The sequence below is a fragment of the Mchenga conophoros genome, linkage group LG9, assembly GCF_057382185.1.
Source record: "Mchenga conophoros isolate Kocher_MC1m ecotype Shallow Benthic linkage group LG9, M_conophoros_male_GT1.1, whole genome shotgun sequence".
Lineage (NCBI taxonomy): Eukaryota > Metazoa > Chordata > Actinopteri > Cichliformes > Cichlidae > Mchenga > Mchenga conophoros.
In genome coordinates this window covers 10,245,108-10,264,873 of record NC_140534.1, presented here as the reverse complement: position 1 = coordinate 10,264,873, position 19,766 = coordinate 10,245,108, and the positions used below count along the sequence as shown (strand labels likewise).

The 19,766-nt window shown below is 42.1% G+C and overlaps 1 protein-coding gene across 2 annotated transcripts in view; it reads right to left on the bottom strand.

Moving 5' to 3' along the window:
• Positions 1-19,766, bottom strand: part of adarb2 (adenosine deaminase RNA specific B2 (inactive)) — a 226,499-nt gene that overhangs the window by 13,559 nt on the left and 193,174 nt on the right. For both annotated transcript variants that reach the window (XM_085286330.1, XM_085286329.1), the window contains 4 exons: positions 19,464-19,632; positions 10,150-10,301; positions 8,045-8,213; positions 2,135-2,316 (listed from right to left, as the gene is read on the bottom strand). In XM_085286330.1, coding sequence (XP_085142456.1) covers positions 2,135-2,316; positions 8,045-8,213; positions 10,150-10,301; positions 19,464-19,632 — 672 coding nt within the window. The remainder of the gene's footprint in view (positions 1-2,134; positions 2,317-8,044; positions 8,214-10,149; positions 10,302-19,463; positions 19,633-19,766) is intronic.

The following is a 19,766-nucleotide window of genomic DNA, read 5'->3' as shown; positions in this document are numbered from 1 at the left end:
ATAACTTGGGAGCTATGAATGTACTTTGCTAATCAAGCTAGCTAGCTTCTGCTCTTACACTTGAAAGAGGAACCTACATGTTTATCCTACCATAGACTTTAAAGTTATCAATAAAGTTAATGGACTATTATTTTGAAGCCTTGGTTTTGTCATTTTCGCCCACAAAACACTGGTTTTGAAACACGATCTGACTGTATATGGATGACAGGGTGTAGGTGGAGAGGACTACAGGCATAACCCAAGAACACTAGGCTGAACATAGCCCACCTAACAGGACAGTCAGTTTATCCAATTTAAATCCCACTCTTCAAGTCTCTATCCTGTTTCTGCTGGCGTGCCCCAGGGTTCAGTATTAGGGCCTCTTTTATTCATTATCTACATGCTCGCTCTTTGCCAAATATTTTGAAAATATAATATCAATTTTCATTGTTATGCTGATGACACCCAGCTCTACATTTCCTCCAAACCTAATTCATCCCTTCCACCTTCTCCCTCTTGAACTGTCTTATGGAGATCAGATCTTGGTTCTCCTCCAATTTTCTCAAACGTAACGGTAATAAAACAGAAGTGTTACTCGTTGGCACAGCCTCTACCTTAACCAAATCTCACAGTTTCTCCATTAATATTGAAAATCCCCCATCCTTCCTTCCCCGCAGGTAAAGAGTTTGGGTGTCATACTTGACAGTACTCTCTCATTTCAGTCTCACATTAATTACATAGCCCAGTCTGCATACTTTCACTTACGTAACATTAACCGACTTCGTCCCTTCCTTATTCCCTATTCCCCATCCTTGTCCATAGTCTTATTACTTCCCGGATCGATTATTGCAACTCCCTCCTATTTGGTCTCCCCAGTAAGTCCCTCCATAAACTTCAACTTCTTCAGAATTCTGCAGCTCGGGTCATAACTCGTAACTCCCCTAAGAGACTATATAACTCCAATTCTTCAACAGCTTCACTGGTTGCCCATAGAAGCCAGGATAAACTTTAAAATATTAGTTCTCACGTTTAAGTGTATTCATAACCTTGCCCCTCCTTATCTCTGTGATCTGCTTCATATCACTACAGTTTCCCGCTGTCTCAGATCTTCATCTGCCACTCATCTTCAGAATCAGAATCAGAATACTTTATTCATCCCGAGGGAAATTAGGGGTTACAGCAGGCAGCACGCTAATGGCGCATGCGCACTCACAAAGGAACCTTCTGACCAACTTTACACAAACATCACATTGGGCAGACATGTCAGAAGGTAGGCTGATAGGAAAAAAACAACGAAAATACACTACATGAGGTAAGAGGAGGAGAAAAAAAACTCCACTCAGACTGAGCTCCTAGTGGGAGAACAGTTTGATAAAAGAAAAAACACCTCAGCACAAAAGCACATGACTATCAATACACCATAGAAACACGAGACAAGCAGAGTTGTTCCTTCTGCTCGTCTTATCACTATGGGTCACAGAGGAACTCACTTCCTTCAGCCTTAAGAAATATAGATCACAACTCAAAGCCAACTTGTTTAAACTGGCTTACTCTCTTTAATACAGATTTTACTTGCTGGCAAATAGTAGTTTTTTTTGTGTGTGTTTTTAATTTTGTTGTTTGTGGCTGTATTTTGCTGGTTTCTGTATTTTAATTTATTTGAATCTATTTTAATCAAGTGTTTTATTGATGTCTTTTTCTCTTTGTAAGGTGACCTTGGGTTTTAGAAAGGCGCCCTCAAATAAAATGTTTTATTATTATTATCATTATTATTATTATTATAATGCTAACACTGAAATTTTAAAATGCAAAGTCCAAATCCAGTGGGCTACATTGGATTAGATCCCCCACATCAGGTATTTTTTTCCATGTAGTTTTCAATTATAATGAACATCACAATCTTGACATTTGGGACCTGTTTAAAGCAATGCCACCCAAAGAAGCTCCAAACTTAAAGCAGACAAAAAAAAAAAAAAACCCTCAGACCTTTATGTGCTACATCAGAAGCAAAAAGTAAAAGTATATTGAAAAGATTTTTTTACTGTGTCACTTTCTATTGTGTGGAGACTTCCCAAAGTGCATAGAGTGTATTTATGAGTGTATTTTACAGCTACTGCCCAGAGTTGCTGTGTGGCTGATTATGTTGTGGTCATACCGCTGAGCAGGGGCTGGTTGCGTCTGTATGTGGCAGGCAGTGGGCCCAGGCGCTCCTGACGCTGGTTCAGAACTCTGCCCAGATGGCCCGTGTGACGCAGGCTGCCAACGGTCATGCTATGCAGGTACACTGGTTCCACAAAATGGCTCAGCAATGCCCCCTGCAGGCCAAGGATGTTCCATCTAGGGGTAGGGAGGAGGTGGGAGGAAGAAAAGAGAGAAGAAGTTAAGGAGGGAAGAGAGGAGAAAGGATGGAAGGAACAGCATTCGTGAAAACGTCGGCGAAGGTGTGAGTGTAGGATGAGGTGTGTGGGTGAAAGGAGAAACGAAACACAACAGTTGGCCAAAGATACGAAATAGAAGGAGGAGATGGAGGGGTGGAGCGGTGGATAGAGAGAGGCAAAGTGGGGAAAACGAGACAACGAGGCAGGTGTGAGAGCTTTGATGACAGGTGGAGACAATTTGATCATTATCTCGATGTGGGACGTGATGAATAGCAGCAAGTGACCACACACGCTCTTCACGCATAAACGTCCTCTTCCCCCAGAAACACAAACCGTCATCACCAACAACAACACCGCCAAAGGTCAGTACATCAGCATTCATTACCTGGAACAACACATTACCACGTGTGCATTCATCAGTGCCACGGAGGTTAATACACTGCAGGGCTGCAGGAGAGCCTCAGTCGACTGCTCGCTGCACGCGGATCTCCTTGTGGTTTGTTTAGCGAGCCACAAGTGACACAAAATCACTGTGGGGCTAATCCCGCAGGCCACGTGGGCACCTCAAAGTGTAGCCAGCAGCAGATGCTAATTTATACATATAGAATGATAATTAGCGTGTTTATTATAATCCCTGCCCTTCATAAATGAGGAGGAATCCTGCTGTTTACCTGAGCTGTGCTGGAGTTACATCGGAGGCTTCTAATTTTTACATCACTGTTCTTTTTGTTAATCAATGTCTCCTTATCATGGATGCAATTACACCCCGCATCCCCCCACCACCCCTTCCCAGCTTAATAATCACTCATTACAGTTTCCTTTGCTTCCCCAAGCAGTCAATTAACATCACCGGCTTTCTGGGAATCACTTAAATGGGCTCACAAAGCAGCAGCCCACCCGCCTCTGCTTTACCTGCAATCTGTCACCAAGATCTGTCCTTCCTTCCCAAACAGAGAGGAGGAATTTTGTTCAAAAAGCAACGCGCGCACGCCCAAACAGAAAATACTTTAGCCTGAAATATTAATTTACCCAGAAAGCGACACCGTGAATCAGAAACATCTTCTAATCTCATGCAAGAAAAGACAGCCATCTGGCTTGGGCGTGTGAATCTAGAGAGAGGAGAGGGAGAGGACCTCCTCTTTCTCTCTCTCTCCCACCCTCAGTAAACGCCGACCATTAAAGTAATGTGTTCATCTGCATAAAACTGCGGTGGAATGGAGAACATCATCGTTATATGAAAGCCATTTAGGCCCCTCAATTAAATCCAGCTGTCGGCTTCGAATCAAATATTAGTGAAGAATCTTCACCGAGGCCCCGGCCTTAAGAAAACACGACGACAATCGGCGGGCGATGCAACGGCCACTGTTATCAGCTGTGTTTATGATAAGAGCAAAGATCCTAATATCCCCTCTGGTCAAAAGCTGAACTAACGATAATAAAGTGCAGGAAGTGGGAGGAAGTGGAGGGGAATAAAAAAGTAATGGGAGGTTGCAAAATGAGCGTGACAGAGGACAAAAAGAGTATCCAGGGGATTGCTTTAAGATTGCAGTGTGTGCTGGTGTGTGTGTGTGTTCACTCTGTAGCTCTAAGCTCCTCTCACTTCCACCTTCCACTCCTGACCTTGATAAACTGGCCCTCTGTGACCCACTCAGTTTAACGATGGCCACCGATCATTTACAGCGATATAAAAAAAGAGGAAAGAGGAAGCTGTGGAGCAGTGAGAGCGCGTCTGCTGTCTGGCCGGGCGGGATGTGGTGAAGAAGGTGGTGAACGGGTGGGCGGTGGGGGAGGAAAGCAGGGTTGTCCCTTCTCCCTCCCCCGTCACTCTATTTTTTTGTAAAGTAATTGCTTTCACCCCTGTTGGTGACCTGGGTAGATTTAATCACACCATCTCCACCCCTGGCCAACTGAATCAAATTGGTCAAATTAACAGCGGCTACACAGGAGAAGGGTTCACCTCTCCGCTCGTGCGCTCTCTCTTTCTCTCTGTGTCTGTGACACGCGCGCAGCAGCGGCTCAGCTGTAGTCCTGTACGGCTCGGCTGGCACAGCGTGGTGCTTACTAAGCTAAATTCACGGGTTCGGCTCCTGTTGAGGCAGAATCGTGGCAGAACAACTGAGACTATATTAAAAATTGATTTCAGATATTTCAGAGAACGTCAGGTGTAGAAGAGAAGAATTACAATTGTTGAATTTCTTTACTCGGTACAGCGGTGAATGTTTTTAGCCGTGCTAGCAAATCTGGAGTATTTCAGTGGGAAGGAATGGCTTTACTGGAGACAATCAACTGTTTGTGACATGTAAAAAGTAAAGAAATTTGTGTTTGAGCGATTATTACTTTGTTGTAACGATGCTTCTTGGCAATAAATCTTATCATGTGTGAAAGTTTATTTTTCCTTAAATGGTGCCACATTTGTAAGGGAAATGCATTTGTTGGTTGCTCCCATGAAAAACTTGCCAAATTTCTCTGCCAATGCCAAACAGCTTATTCGGCTACCAAAAGCCTCTTCGTGGCCTAGGTTCAGTAAGATGCTGGAAACATTCCTCAGAGATTTTGGTTCATGTTGACATGACAGCATCACACAGGTGCTTGCAGATTCTTCAGCTGCACATGCATTTAGCAAATCTCCTGCTCCCCCACATCCAAAAGGCGCTCTGCTGGACTGAGATCTCAATGAACTGCCTGTCATGTTCAAGAACATTTGAGCTTTGTGACACAGCATTTTATCCTGCTGCAAGCACAAAGGAAATTTCTGGCACAACTTCACCTGCTTCCAAGGTGCACTGGGGAAGAGCAATAATCTAAAGAGGCCGAAGCTCCACCACTAGTGGTATGAAGAATGACTTTATTACCCGATCAACGTGTTTTAGCCTGTGGCCTCTGCCAGGCCATCCAGGTGGTGTATAAAGGAGGCAAATATCCCCACACTACTGCACCACCATCAGCACAGGATGGCTCCATGCTTTCATGATGTTTATGCAAAATTCTGACCCCACCATCTGAATGTTGCAGCAGAAACTGAGCACAGCCATAATAATAACAGATTTATTTACTATTAGAATCATTATAATCACTTATCACCTCTAATACCACCTCACCACTTTAAATTTGCAATGTATTTGGAAATATATTTAACATTATTACGTTTTTTGAATATGTGTAGCAGCCTCCAGTGTGACCACACTTAAGCCTCCACTCTTCACACAAGGACAGCGTGAAGCTGGAGGCAGAAGAGTAAAGCTGTCCTGATGTATCGTGGCCATCTGTCCTAAACTGGCCTGACAACATGTGGACATGGGTTCTATAGTAGTTTTGCTCTCTCATCATATATTACTGAGTCACTGAGTCTGTTTTAATCTAACACTGTTGTGCCAGGAATAAGAGAAATCAATGAATTAGAAGTGATTAAAACCACAGTTTTCAACTGTAAACTGCTGCCCTCTAGTGGGCTGTGACAGCACTACAGGTCAGAGATGGGCAGTACTGGTATTGGTATCGATACTGATATTGATATCAGATCTTAGGTACATAGCCCAATAAATTGTATTAAATATTTTTTTAGAAAAGAAAAAATTTACATCAAACATGTTTAATGAAACGTGTCAGTGTTGACTGACGATTGATGTCTATTTTATTTATAGGCTATAGCATGATAAACAACAAAATCTGACCAAAAGCTTATTTACATCCTAGGTCTCAAATACACATAAAAAGCCTAAAAGTGTGTTTTATTGTTTTAACTTATTATTACGGAAAGTAAAAATCATCACAGCCATTTTGTGCTCAAATTGAAAATTACACATCTCACAAATCATAACTTGGTCTTGGAATTGGGCATTTTAAAGTATCGGTACTGGTATCGGTATCGGCAATAGTAGCCCTGTATTTACTTGGCATCAGATCAATGCTAAAATTTGCAGTCCAGAACCAACACTTCAGGTGGGCTAGGTGAGTAATCTAATATTTACAATGAAGACCATTTTAATTGTGCATTAATTTTCATTTATTTGACCAGTTTTTGACATGAGGTCTATTTTCTATTTCACTTAATTGTTTGGAAATTGTAACTGACAGAAGAATTCATCAGTTTTAGAGAAATGGTACTGAAAAGGTGGCAAAAGAAAAGTCTTTCATGGCTAATTATTATCAACAAGCAGCTCACAGCAACAGCAAAATTAATCTATGAAAACGAAGAGAAGTAGCAACAAAAAGCGAGCACCTATTGTTGGTTTTTACAAGTGTGAGAACAGAAGACGGGTAATTACGGGTTTGGGCAGACCACAGAGGTTTCTCTGTCCCTAAAGTGGGCTGCAGAAGCCTTGAGTTTGGAATATTAGTCATAGCAGCCTTTACCAACTATACACCACAGTGTGTAAAGGATTGTATGACTAATACGTTAGCTAAATAACAGGCAGCACTGCAGATCTAAACAAAGCCGTGATTAATACACTAATTCATTAGTATGGGATTAGCTATTCAAGTCACATATGGGAAATCAATAGTCACCCCCCCCCCCGGACTACAAAAGATTTCTCACTGTGCACAGCTCATGTTAACACACCATCCCACACACACACACTGATGCATTAGGTAAATATCAGAGAACCCTCTCCTTACATCACATCTAAAAGTGCTTTATTTAAACAGAGATCTTTCCTTCTCATAAGGAAGCTAATCTCCTAATAAGGTTAACCTTTCCACCAATCACTTTAGCTTTCATTTCTTAAGTAGACCAGACATCTCCCGGGTGAAGGGGGTGAGCTGTTTTTTTTTATCTTTTCTTTTCTCTTTTAAACGAGCACAATCCATGCAGTAATAACTGCAGTGCTCACTCATATAATTCGATTATGATTTCAATAAATGAGGCATAAAAACAAATTATGAGTCAAAGCTGCGAACTGAACAAAAGTAGCAATTTTTGAAAAGTGTATCTATCACCAAAAGTCAAAACTAAAACCTGTGAGACAAACCTACTTAATCTCAACAAGAGTGGGCGAGGGCAGCGAGGGAAAGCTCTGCCAAGGAAGCTCACTCTCTGGCCAGAATGGACTTTTAAGGCAACAGTATTGTATTTTGTATATATTAATTGTTTTCTTTGTTCTTTCGAAACATACTTGAACAAGTTTGTAATGCAGGTAAAAATCAGATAAGAACAGCATGGCAGCTGTTTACAGTGATTACACAAACATTATGTATGTATAATAACTGGAAATGAATTCCTTGAGCTCATTAAATTATATAATAGTACAGAATATTTCTAACTAATTAATTATTCTCTTTTTCTTGAGAATACTTGGAGCCAAGTCGAAAGAAAAAAATGAGGTCAGAGGTCAAATGTGACCCACTTGTAAGAATCATAGTTTCAAAGTTATAAGGCTTTTTGTTGACAAATAAATCATTAAGTTGATCTTGAAGACTTTGGCGGATATAAACCAAATTTGATTGGCTTGTTAACATGACACCACTTGACATGCCTACAAGGTTTTACAGGAATTGATTCAAAACTTTTCAATCTATCGTGTTTACAGACAGAATGATGGCGCGCATGCAAACACAACCAAAACCACAACCTCCTTGGTGGATGTAAAAAAAGAATGGATGCAGGATATGTGTGTGTTATTCTGGACACACACAAGAAAATGCGACTTTAAGTGCAGGAAATGTTGGGAACACGTGAGCGCACTGACCTGGTGAGCTTGTCTGTGCAGGACATGGTGATGAGATGTTCACCCTGAAGGACACCGTCCCAGGTCTGGGCGGGTCCCCGGCAACGCACCGGCACCGTCCCCTCGCCTGACTCGATTTTAGTCCGCAGGTGACTCCGATGCTTCCTCATTAAGTGTCTGCTGCTGTGCACTGAAAGAATAATGCGCACAATCGCAGTTTTACTACTTTACAAAATCATTTCTTACTACACAACGCCAGCCAGCGTCATGCAGTCTGCCAGTACTGAAGTCGCAGATCTCATCTCTCAGCAGTCAAGAGGGTTTTCCAATATGTCTTTAAATACATTACATGCAAATATACAGCACGTCTTAAGTAGGAGTTGAATTGTTTGCATGAGTTGCAAAGCTCTCAGCTGTTACAATCTGTGTGTATGAAGCTGTGTACTTTCAAAAGGTATAACAGAAAAAGCAGATAAACAAGAAAACATTACTGATATGCAAGTTTAAAGTTTGGAGTAGGGAATTAAACGTATTAGTTTGCAACTGCCTGCTTCCTTACTGCTAATGAAGCAAACACGTGACTGGACTGTTTATGAATGCGTGGGCTGTGATTTTTGGGAGGGAGGAGGTAGCCTTCTCCCTGGAGCGATGCCCTTTTGAAAGTTTCTATTTTATTTTATTCAAACTGACAGAGAAATCCTTGCTTTATTGACACTGTTAGCAAGAGCGCAAGTTCCTTGATCCATTTAAGACAATTTCACCTAGTTTAGCGTGGGCGTGCAGTCTAGCATGACCTCCACAGGTGCTGACAGTGGTAGTTAAAGTCAAATGTTTCTTACTGTTTGGATCATGCCTGAGTGCAGTTTGCATGTTCTCCCCATACCGCTGTAGCTCTCGCTGCGTGTCATCCCTGTGACACTCTATAGCAATATATACGCCTTCGTTGCACTCTGACCAAATGTACATATGCAATCGCTGTTTTGGTTTCCTTTCTTGAACTTTAAACCCCACAGTGACACGCTCTTCCTTTTCCTCTCTCCTCCTCGGCTGATCTGACAGCAGCTAAAACTTAAGCGCCGACTTCTAACTCAGAAATGTTTAAGAACTGTCAGGAAAAGGTGCTCGGTAATTTTGTAATCTGTGAGAGCGCACAGAATTACATTTAAAAGGTTTAATGCCTAAAAAGTATAAAAGCTCTCTCTAATGACAGCCTTTCTCCTTCTTTCTTTCCGTCAGTGCTGGTTTCATGAAAATTTCACTGCGCTGTAGCATGTACTCGCAGAGCTTAAAAAAGCAGCGTCAGTCAGCGAAGGACCAGATTACATTTCTGAACTCGTAGGCCACCAGAAAACTGCTGGGCAAACCATCTAAATGAATATACAATTTATATTCAGTAGGTAAGCAATAAAATGTCATCTAGTCAGCACGGTGCAACTGAAAAGAGGCCAAAGACAGAATGTGACATGAAAAGGATGGCAGCTTCTTGTGAAATAATACAAGGAGAGCGGTGGCTTTCAGAAAGTCTGCCAGAGAAAATGATCTCTTTATAACGTAAGACACTGTTTATTTTATTTATTTATTAATTCTGTTCCATTTGCCCGAACTGAACTTGGTAAAAGAGCTTTTGTCCATTTAGCACCCTCGGCCTGGAACAAACTGCAGAAGGAATGGAAAATGACTGAATTCATTTCATTAAGTGATTTTAAATCTAAACTACGAATCCTTGAGGCCAAGTCCATAACATGCAACTGTTTCAATTAGATTGATTGTCATTTTAACTGACTTTTTATTAATTTGAATTTTATTGAATTTTATTTTTATTTTATTTGTATTCTTTCACTTATTGTTGCATGTGTGTTGTTGCTGCCTGTGTTTGAGTAATTTCTGTAACTGTGAGACATCTGCTGCTGCCTATCTTGGCCAGGTCTCCATTGAAAAAGAGGTTTTTAATCTCAATGGGATCTTCCTGGTTAAATAAAGGTTAATAAACGTAAGACACTGTCTGAGAAACTGAGAGAATGGCAGCAGTAAAATGGATTATATGTGTATTAAAATAGCTGCGTTTTATTCATTGAATGATGTCGACTTTATGGAAAACAAGGAAACAGAAAGGGAGGGTTTCTTACGGTCAGCGGTGATTTCGTATGGAGAGTTGAGCCTCCCGTCTCCACACGGCGAGGTGCTGATGTACATGTGGAAATGGATGTTGTCTCTCAACCTGTAGCCGCACTCTTTGTGGTGCACAAATATCGACTCCTCCCAGTCCTCCGGCCTTTTACTTTGGCAGCATAAAAGGGAAAAGACAACAAGAAGGAGGGAGATTGATGAGAAAGGTAGAAGCATTTATCACAGCAAAGGACACAGATCTGCACTTTTCTTTTCCAATGATGAAGTGAGTTGACATGGACAGAGATGGACACTGGCACTCTCTCTGACCACAGACAATTCTCCTCTGTCAGACGGACATTACTCTTGCTGCCCATAATAGTCAGAGCAAACAGGGGAATGAGTTTAACCTGTTGGCAAGTACACACCTTTGAGTCACGACACTGCCATTGTGAAGGCCAAACGAAGTAAATATCATTTCATATAAAACAAATGTACAGAAAATGAAAAAAAGTACAGCATGGGTTTGAGTCCATTAACAGGAAGTTGTTAGATAGGCACTGATTATATGTACTCAGACAAAATTCATGTAACATAAAAAACACGAGTGGGCTAAAAAAGATAGACGAACTAAGGAGTGGAGCCCACAAAGCAAACTGCAAAACTGTGTTCAGCAGCAGCAGCTCAACATGGCCACAGCAGCCACTGTGGACCGCTATATTTGGGGAATTATACAACAAACATCCATTGACTGGAGCTTTCCTTATCATGTGACTTTAGCACTTCCTGTTTCAAATCACAAAATTAGTTGCTCTGTGTAATATGTGCTAACTGTCCCAGGTATCTGGTGGACTGTTTGGCTAACATTAGTAGAAGTCGTGTATAGCTAACAAGCTATGATCATAACCAATTCTGATTGTGAAAGGTTGATGTGTAGTCCATATGTTCTAGTGTCTGCACTCTATGCTTCAGTAGCTTGTAGGACCACCTTTAGCACCAATAACTTGCAGTAATGATAATCGGAGTTTAGCAGATCCTCACATTACTGTGCAGGAATTTCTGCCAGTTCTTCTTTACACTTTATTTACACTGTTGCTTCAGTTTATTGAGGTTTGTTCTCTTAAGTTTGTCATACACATATTCAAAAATTTAAGTCTTTTGTTTTTCAGCTATTCTGTTGTAGATTTGCTGGTTTGCTCGAGGTTGTTATCGTGTATGACATCGATTTCAGCCAAGCTGTAGTTGCTGGACAGACAGCCTCACATTTGTCTCATGTGAATACAACTGAATACTCTGGCATAGAGAAGAGTTTATGGCCATCTTAATCAGCGGTCCCCAACCCCCAGGCCATGGACCGGCGGCGGTCCGTGAGTCGTTTGGTACCAGGCCGCAAGAGTTGAGGCTCGGGTGTGAAATTTATGGTTTTATGGTTTCCCGGGGTCTTTTCCCGTGTTGTAGTTGTGTGTTTTACAGTCATGTGAGAAAATTAGGACACCCCATTAAATAATCGGCTCTTTATTAAGAAATGTTCACATATCAATGTCTAATCATGTTTTCATGTGTTACTGGAAAAGAAAGTGACTTAATTGCAATTAAACAACAAAAATAAAAAAAATTACACATCAAAAAAAAAGATATGAACAAAAATGTGTATTTTAATGGAGGAAAAAGTTAGGATACCCTACCCCCTAATAACCAGTGTTGCCCCCTTTGGCTGATATAACTTCAGTGAGATACCTTTTGTAGCCTTTTACCAGTTTCTGACATCAGAAGCAAGTTTGGGCAACTCCTCAATGCAGAATTCTTTCAGCTGTGAGACGTTTGAGGGTTTTCTTGCATGTACAGTCTGTTTCAAGTCACCCCACAGCATCTCAATGGGATTAAGATCAGGGCTTTGACCATTCCAGGACTATCTACTTAGTTTTTAGCCAGTTCTTGGTGGATTTGCTGGTATACTTTGGGTCATTGTCATGTTGCAGTGTCCAGTTCCGCTTCAGCTTTAATTTTTTAACAGATGGTTTCACATGTTCTTCAAGCACCCCCCAATACACAGTTGGATTCATGATGGATTCTATGATGGTGAGCTGCAGGTGCTGCTGCAGCAAAGCATCCCCAAACTAGGATACTGCCACCTCCATGCTTCATAGTTGGTATAAGGTTCTTTGCTTGGAAGGCTGTATTTGGTTATGCCAAACATGTCTACTGTTCTGGTGCCCAAATAATTCAGTTTTAGATTCATCCGTCCAAAGAACATTATTCCAGAAGTCGTGGTCTTGCCTTAATGTTTATCTTAGAGAGCAAAGGTTTCCTCCTTGCACACCTCCCATGAAAGTCAAACTTGTGTAGTCTCTTTCTGATAGTAGAGTCATGCACTTTCACATCGACAGTAGCCAGAGCCTGCTGTAGTTCCTGTGATGACATTTTAGGATTTTTGATGGCTTCTTTGAGCATCTTGCGGTCTGCTCTGGGGGTGAATATGCTTAGACGGCCAGACCTGGGCATGGTGGCAGTTGTTTTGAATGTCTTCCACTTGTAAACAATTTTCCGGATGGTGGAATGGTTGATGTCAAATTCTTTTGAGATGTTTTTGAATCCCTTACCAGACTCATAAGCGGCCACAATCTTCTTTCTGAGGGCATCACACAGCTCTTTAGATCTCACCATGGCGCTCAATTCAACACGTCAACAGTCAGGAGCACCACTATCACCCACACATGCAGGGCCTTGGGGTAAAGGTGTGTCACCAGGGTGCAGGGGAGGCATTCCCCCCTCTGTCCCCTTCTGGCTGCCTGTGCCTCAATTTTATCTCACAACTTAGACATTCACATTACTCACACTCTCATTACACATACATATAGGATCTTGGGGGTGGGCACGCTGCACAGACTCCAAATTACCATCAGGGTGTACACCTCACCCCTGGCGTTGTTGCCCACCTCTCAATTTTAAATACATGTAGACATCGAGGGCTATCAGGGGGGGCTGTGCGTAGGGATGGGTACCGGTGTCCGGTGCCATGATGGCACCGGTTCTGACATAAACGGTAGTAACCAGACCGAAAAGCAGCGCACATTTCGGTGCTTTATTTCGGTGCTTTTTTTCCCTGAGCTGTGATACACTTTAGATTCTAGCCAATCATTTTACGTTTCCGAGGATAGTAGGCGGGGCCAGGTACGTACGTTCTGTTAGAGCAGAGCTACAGATTAAAAATGCCCAAGGCGAAGCGGTCAAAAGTCTGGCTGTACTTCACAGCAAAATATGCAAACTCAGCAGCAACAAGTGCTTTAAGCTGATACTGTGATACTGTCAAAGGAGGTAACACCTCGAATCTGATGAAACACCTGGCGACGCATAGCGTTTTTTTTAAAAGCCGAGAATTTGATAGCTTGCTGCGAGACCTCACACCGAGCACATGAACTGCGGGTGGGTTGCCTGTTATGCAACATCCCCCAAAAACACGAAGAGGAGAGTCCTGGCCCCTAGCCCTGCCAGTGTAGCAGAAATGATGAGGATGATGATGGCAGCAGCAGCCGTTCTTCTCTGCGTGAGTAGCTAATTTACGTTGAGTAGGCTAACCACGTTATTACATTAATGCATGTAAGGTGAACTAGCAAACATCATCATAGCTACATGCTGCTGTCTTCTTGTTTGATGGCAGATACTCCCTTCACCCTGGCTAAAAAGGCTAAAATGACCAAAGAAAAAGAGGGAAACGGCTAAACATGAGAGGTTTTTGGACAAAGTTTGTATTTTTTCCATTGTTTAAGCACTGCTTCCAGCCAAGAGTGATACCATATATGCCCCATAGCTGCAGAAAAGGCTAACATTGTTATCTTTTTACAAAAAACAGCTGAACATGAGAGGTTTTTGGACAAATTTTGTGTTCTCCATTCTTTAAGCACCGGTTTGAGCACCGTTTGAGCACCGGCACCATTTCAAAAGTACCGATTTGGCACCGGTATCGGATAAAACCTAAACGATACCCATCCCTAGCTGTGCGCTTACCTGCTGCTCTCTGGCAGGTAGCTCCATGCCCTCCTGGGTTTTAAATGCACCTTAGAACACACATGCATCAACACTACATATGAGCGGCGGAGGGAGGTTTGGAGTCTTCTCACACCTCCGTTCTTGGCGGCCTGCTGGAGCGGGGGGGCTAGGAGGAGGAGTTGGCCGTCCGACTGCGGTCTGGAGTGTGGGGCCTCCCTGCTGCTGCGGAGTCGGGGATGTCTGCTTCTCCCCACCGCAGGGAAAAGGGTAACACCACCTGGGTCTGGGTGCAGTTTCCCCCTCCAGGGGCAAGGGTACCTAGACCCGGTTTGTAGAGTACACTTGGGGAGTGTGATCGTGTGTACAGCGTCTCTTTATGTCTGTCTCCACATTGGGTGAGTGTTGAGTAATTGCATACTAGAGCATGAGGGTGGGAATGGATGTTTGTGTCTGTGTGTGCCTGTATGTCTGTGTCTATATGTCAGGTTGGGTATCAGGCGCCACCTCTCTGGGGACATCTCAGGCCCTCCAAGGTTTGGAGGCCTATCTCCACCCACCACCACTTCCCCTGCCAGTGGCGGACGCCCTCAGACATCGGTGCGTTGGTGGTTCTTTGTGTCTGGGGATGGGCGTCCAGGTACACACCGGCTCACTCCTTGGTGGCCGCTTATCGGGGCCTGGGGCCTGGGGCTCGCTTGGGCCACTTCGGAGGTGGGGTGCCCCCGGCCTCTCGGCCTGGGGCTCGGTCACTCAGGCACAGCTGGCTGCCGGCGGAGCTCACGGGCGCGTCACTGCAACTCCCCCTGGCTTCTGCTCCGCGGCTGCTGAGTGAACCCTCATCTGGGACTCTCCTCAGCTCTTTCTGGGACAGTGGCGCGGCTGCCCCTCTGTTGGTCTTTCTTGGTCTCTTGTGTTCTGGGGGCCTCTGGATGTCTGGAGTTTTGATCTCCTCCATACCTGCTTCACGCCCTGGAGGACGGGGCTGTGGCCCCCCCACACCCTCTAGCAGATCATTACATGAAGGAACCTTTTAAATACAAGCGCGCTCACGCTCACAGGTGTACACATGGGTGGTCACACACACAAACTACACCCTTTTTGGCTCCTACCTTAAAGCACACTGTGCGCTGTCAATATTACGTGCTGCACAATAATGTTTAACACTTAGTATTTACTGTTATATTCCCATAGATCATCATGATGTTGTCTATCCCTTGTTAAATGCTTGTTTTCTTTTTTCTTTCTCAACAGGTGATCCAGGTGATTGATATTTGTATTTTTGTCTGCTTATTTTGTTGGTTTTTGTTTTTTGCCCTTTATCCCCGTCCCTCTTCTCCGCTGTTTTTTTTTCTTTTTTCCCCCTTTCTTTCTCCCTTTTCTTTTCCTCATTCAAGTCTGTCCCGTATCTAGCAAGTGAAAATAAAAATACAAAATAAACAATAAAAGGTGAATCAAATAGACCATTACGGCAAGGCTGGGATGGTCAATTTGGCAAAGTAAATCCGTTGGGCATCTTTCTTCGCCTTTAGACAATAATTCTGATGGCAAAAGAACCAAACGGGACAGGCAAAAAACAAAACAAAACAAAAACAACAGTCAGGAGCACACTAAACTCAATCTGAGGTTTAAATAGAGCAAGGTTCCCTTAAAATGCTGGGTAACAATGTACTGATCATGTGCACCTGACGTGATACACCTGTGTGTGATTTTAACCATTTTAAGTGCGATAACATGTGGGGGTTTCCTAATTTATTCCTCACCAGAAATCACATTCTTTTTAAATTACATTTCACATAAAGTTTTAAAAAGGCTTTTCTTATTTTTTAATTGTTTAGTTATATTATTTGGATGCCTCAGTATCGTTAAAATGTAAATTAAATATCTATATGTCCAAATGTATTTTAAAATTTACAGGCTTTCATAGGGTGTCCTAATTTTCTCACATGACTGTATTTCTAAAGAAATATTTACACGTTACCATAGCGACCAGAGAGCATTAAGGGGCAGAGAAGAGGATGTTCCTCTCAATGTTTTTGGCGCATTTCAGGAGGACGCTGCTAATAAAGTTACACAATTACACACTGAATTCACGTTTATTATTATATTTGCAAAATACCACATTTTTGTCTTGGTGGTATCATTTTATTTTGTTGTGTTTATCCGTGACACCTTAAAGGCCGTTCTGTGAAAATATTGCCCGACATTAAACTGGTTGGGCACCGCTGATCTTAATGACTGCAAGGTGCCTAAGTCCCATTGCTAAAATAAACACAAATCATTACCCCTCCACCGCCGTGCTTGACAGTTGCTGATGATGAACTAATTGAGTAGATTTGATTATCAGCATCTGGCTAGCAAGTATAAAGTAGCATCAAATAGAAATAATCTAGTATTTCTAAAATACTTGATCCATAAGAAAAGATGGCAGCATTTTCTAAATGAAAACAGATTAGTGATAAAACAGCAGGTTCCAATATTGTTTTAGGACAGTTTATGTTTATAAAACACCTTCTGTTAGTCAGGTAAATGCTTATAAACAGGAAATAATCATCTATTTTTTTTCTTGTGTGTAGGAATAAAGATGTCATCACTCACATACAGTACTATATAAAAACTATCCCCCATAATGCAAAGCACGACCGCACTCTTTATATAACCTCTCCTCTGTTTCTGATGTCCTTTCACTGAGTGTAAATATGGCAGTTCTGGCATTTTGTTTGGTCGTTTCATTATGAGTTATCTTCCCCATTAGCCATTTTGCTCAGCTGCAAAGTCTCCCTACCTGCCATCCAGCATTGTGCTAAGACAAAAAGTCAGTGCTGTGTATGCAAATATGACATTCAGCCATCTAGACTTCTATCCACTAATCTGATACATCAGCCTTGCAATCGAGCTCCTGGGGGAGCACAAAAACATAATATATGCTCATGCACTGGAGGCAGTTAGGAGTCAAAACTCGTCAGGGCTGTCTCGTGATACTGGTGAAAAGCTTGGTGAGTTTGTGTGCACCAGCGCGCGCTGTACAGGTAGCAAATGCCCACAAAGTAGATAAAACAGCACTAAAAACAAACAGGCCACTGAGACACGGAGCTGAACCGGTTGAGTGTGTGATAGTATGCTTAGTTAGCTGAAGAGAACAGCGCACATATGGCTCGTTGATTATTGAAAAGTCTCAAAGCGGTGCTGTTTCCATGGAGCTTATTGCAGAGGAGAGAGCATGCTTTGGCACTGCAGGGGGAGGTCATAACAAAAACATGTAATGCTGTTAAGCATACTGTAATGAGTAATGCAATGTAATGCATTGTTATAGCTGTTAGAGGAGCCTTGGAAACTCAAGTTTGTGAAGCCTACGCAGCATGCTGGCAAGAGTTTAAATTAGCGATTAAAGTGAAGTCACTGCGAGAATGTAAGATATTTCCTCGTGCACTTTGCAGAGACGTTGCTACTACTTTATACTCGATGAAGCATATAAATTCTTCATAAAGAATTCAGGCTTTGTTTTATTTTGGTTTGTTGTAGATGCAGTTTTAAATGGATAAAACCTGTAAATCAGTCTTTGTCTAAAATCCCACAATTACAAAGTGATTTTAGACATTCAGACCCTTTTTTGTGCCACTCAATATTATCCTCTAGATGAGTCTCGAAAGGCTTGGATACATTTTAGAAACCCTTATATATGCTGTTCCTGCATTCAGACTGCATGGCAGGAAAAATAAAAAGTCCTGAAACTTAAAAAAAAAACTCTGTAAATGCCCAGTATAAAGTTATCAAGGCATAAACTGGGGCAAAGATGTAAAAACACTTGTAAAGCTCTGGGTGTTGAGTTCCAAGGAGGTTTCAATAACTGTGAAACTAGGTGTGGAAAAGAAGTTGTGAAATAGTTACTGTGGTTCTTGACTCAAAGTTTCCCATTCGGTGAAATTGTGTAACCAGGAGTCTCAGAAGAAGGAATTTTGAACACTTGTTTGTCTTTTTTGCATTTCTACTTTTCACTCGAGTACACTCAAGAAAGTGAAATTGGACAGTTGCTACATTTACATTTATTCTGCTTTCAAAATAATTTTATGTTTCTATGGTGAATGTAATTAAATTATGTACACTCTGCGTGACATTTAACATCTTAACACTAGTTAAATTTATTCTAGTGAGATCATGTGATGCAATCTAGTAGGAGTTGTTAGGTGCCTGGACTCGTGAGATCATGTGACATTTCAAACCACAGGAGAATCAAGCATACACACACCAGGTGTATGCTATTGCTCTTTATTGTGGCCTAACCTGTCAAGGACCAAAACATGAAGAAAATTCTGTATAAAACCCTGTAATCATAGCTTTCCTACTGTTTTTTACGTATGGAGTGACAGCTTGGTGGTGTGGTGGTTAGCACCACCTAGTCCTGAGTTCAAATCCACAAACTGGCCACGGCCTTCTGGGTGGAGTTTGCATGTTATCCCTGTATTCGTGTCTCTCTGGGTACATGCAGTTAGTGAGGTTAGGTTAATGATTCTAAATTGCCCATAGATGTGAGTGTTAATAGTTGTACTATATACTTTCTCCCCGCAATAGACTGGTGACCAGTCCAGGTTGTGCCCCACCTCCTGCACCCCCGCGACCCTGATAAGGACAAGTGGAAAAGGGTGGATGGAGTGAGAGCTGTGTCCCAAATCCATTAAATTGGATTTATTGCATCAAATACCTTTGTTGGACTAATGTATTTTGCATGGGTTGAATCAATTAAATTAAATTAAGTTGGACTCCACTGCATTAAATACGTTTATTCATCATTAATTAATTTAGCTGATCCAACTCAGTTAAGTTGGAATATCGGAATTACATAATGCTAAAATAAAGCAATTTAATCACGTGGAAATTCTTTCCATGATTTTTTTATGTTCATCCAAATAGTTAAAGTGTACTTATTGCACCACTGTGTTAAATGCGCTGCAGCCTCCATGAACTCAGCTCTGCAGCTGCATTTAAAAGCACACTAACATCGACTTGGATTTATGATGAAACTTTGAATAATTCAAGTCTCGCTTGAACCGTTCGGTTTAATCACCTGGATCTAGAGAGATGATTTCACAGGCTGATTATCATTTTACATTCAGCAATCAGTGGGTCAAACTCCTACAAAGGTAAAAATTCAACTTTCAAGATGAAACAGAAGTTTTCTCTAAGTCGGTGTAATGATCAGCAAAAAAGCTAAAGTTAACCAACTAACTAGTGACAGCAAATGTTATCTGGCCGTGTCAGGTGCTGAAAGATTTCAAAGCTGTAGCATGTACACAGGGGATGCTCAGGAAATGTCTGTGTGCTTTAAAGATACAGCAGAAGATAAAGCTTTTACCTCACGAAGAGTTCAAGTTGGGAGTAGAGGAAGCGTAGCAAGGCTCGTCGGGCTGTGACTTCAGCGTGACAGTCATTGACTACTTGTCCCTGATCACTCAGATACTCTCCGTTGATGCACTTGGTGCCAGTAGATAACGCCACCACCTGGGCGTGTCTCAGGTCCAGGCCTGTTGAACAAATACAGACAAATGCTCACATTATTGCGGTTGTCATACGTTCCATTGACTACATTGATTCCTCAATCAATAAGCTTAATAGTAACCCTTAATATCAACAGCATGTCCTTTCTCACCTTTCGATC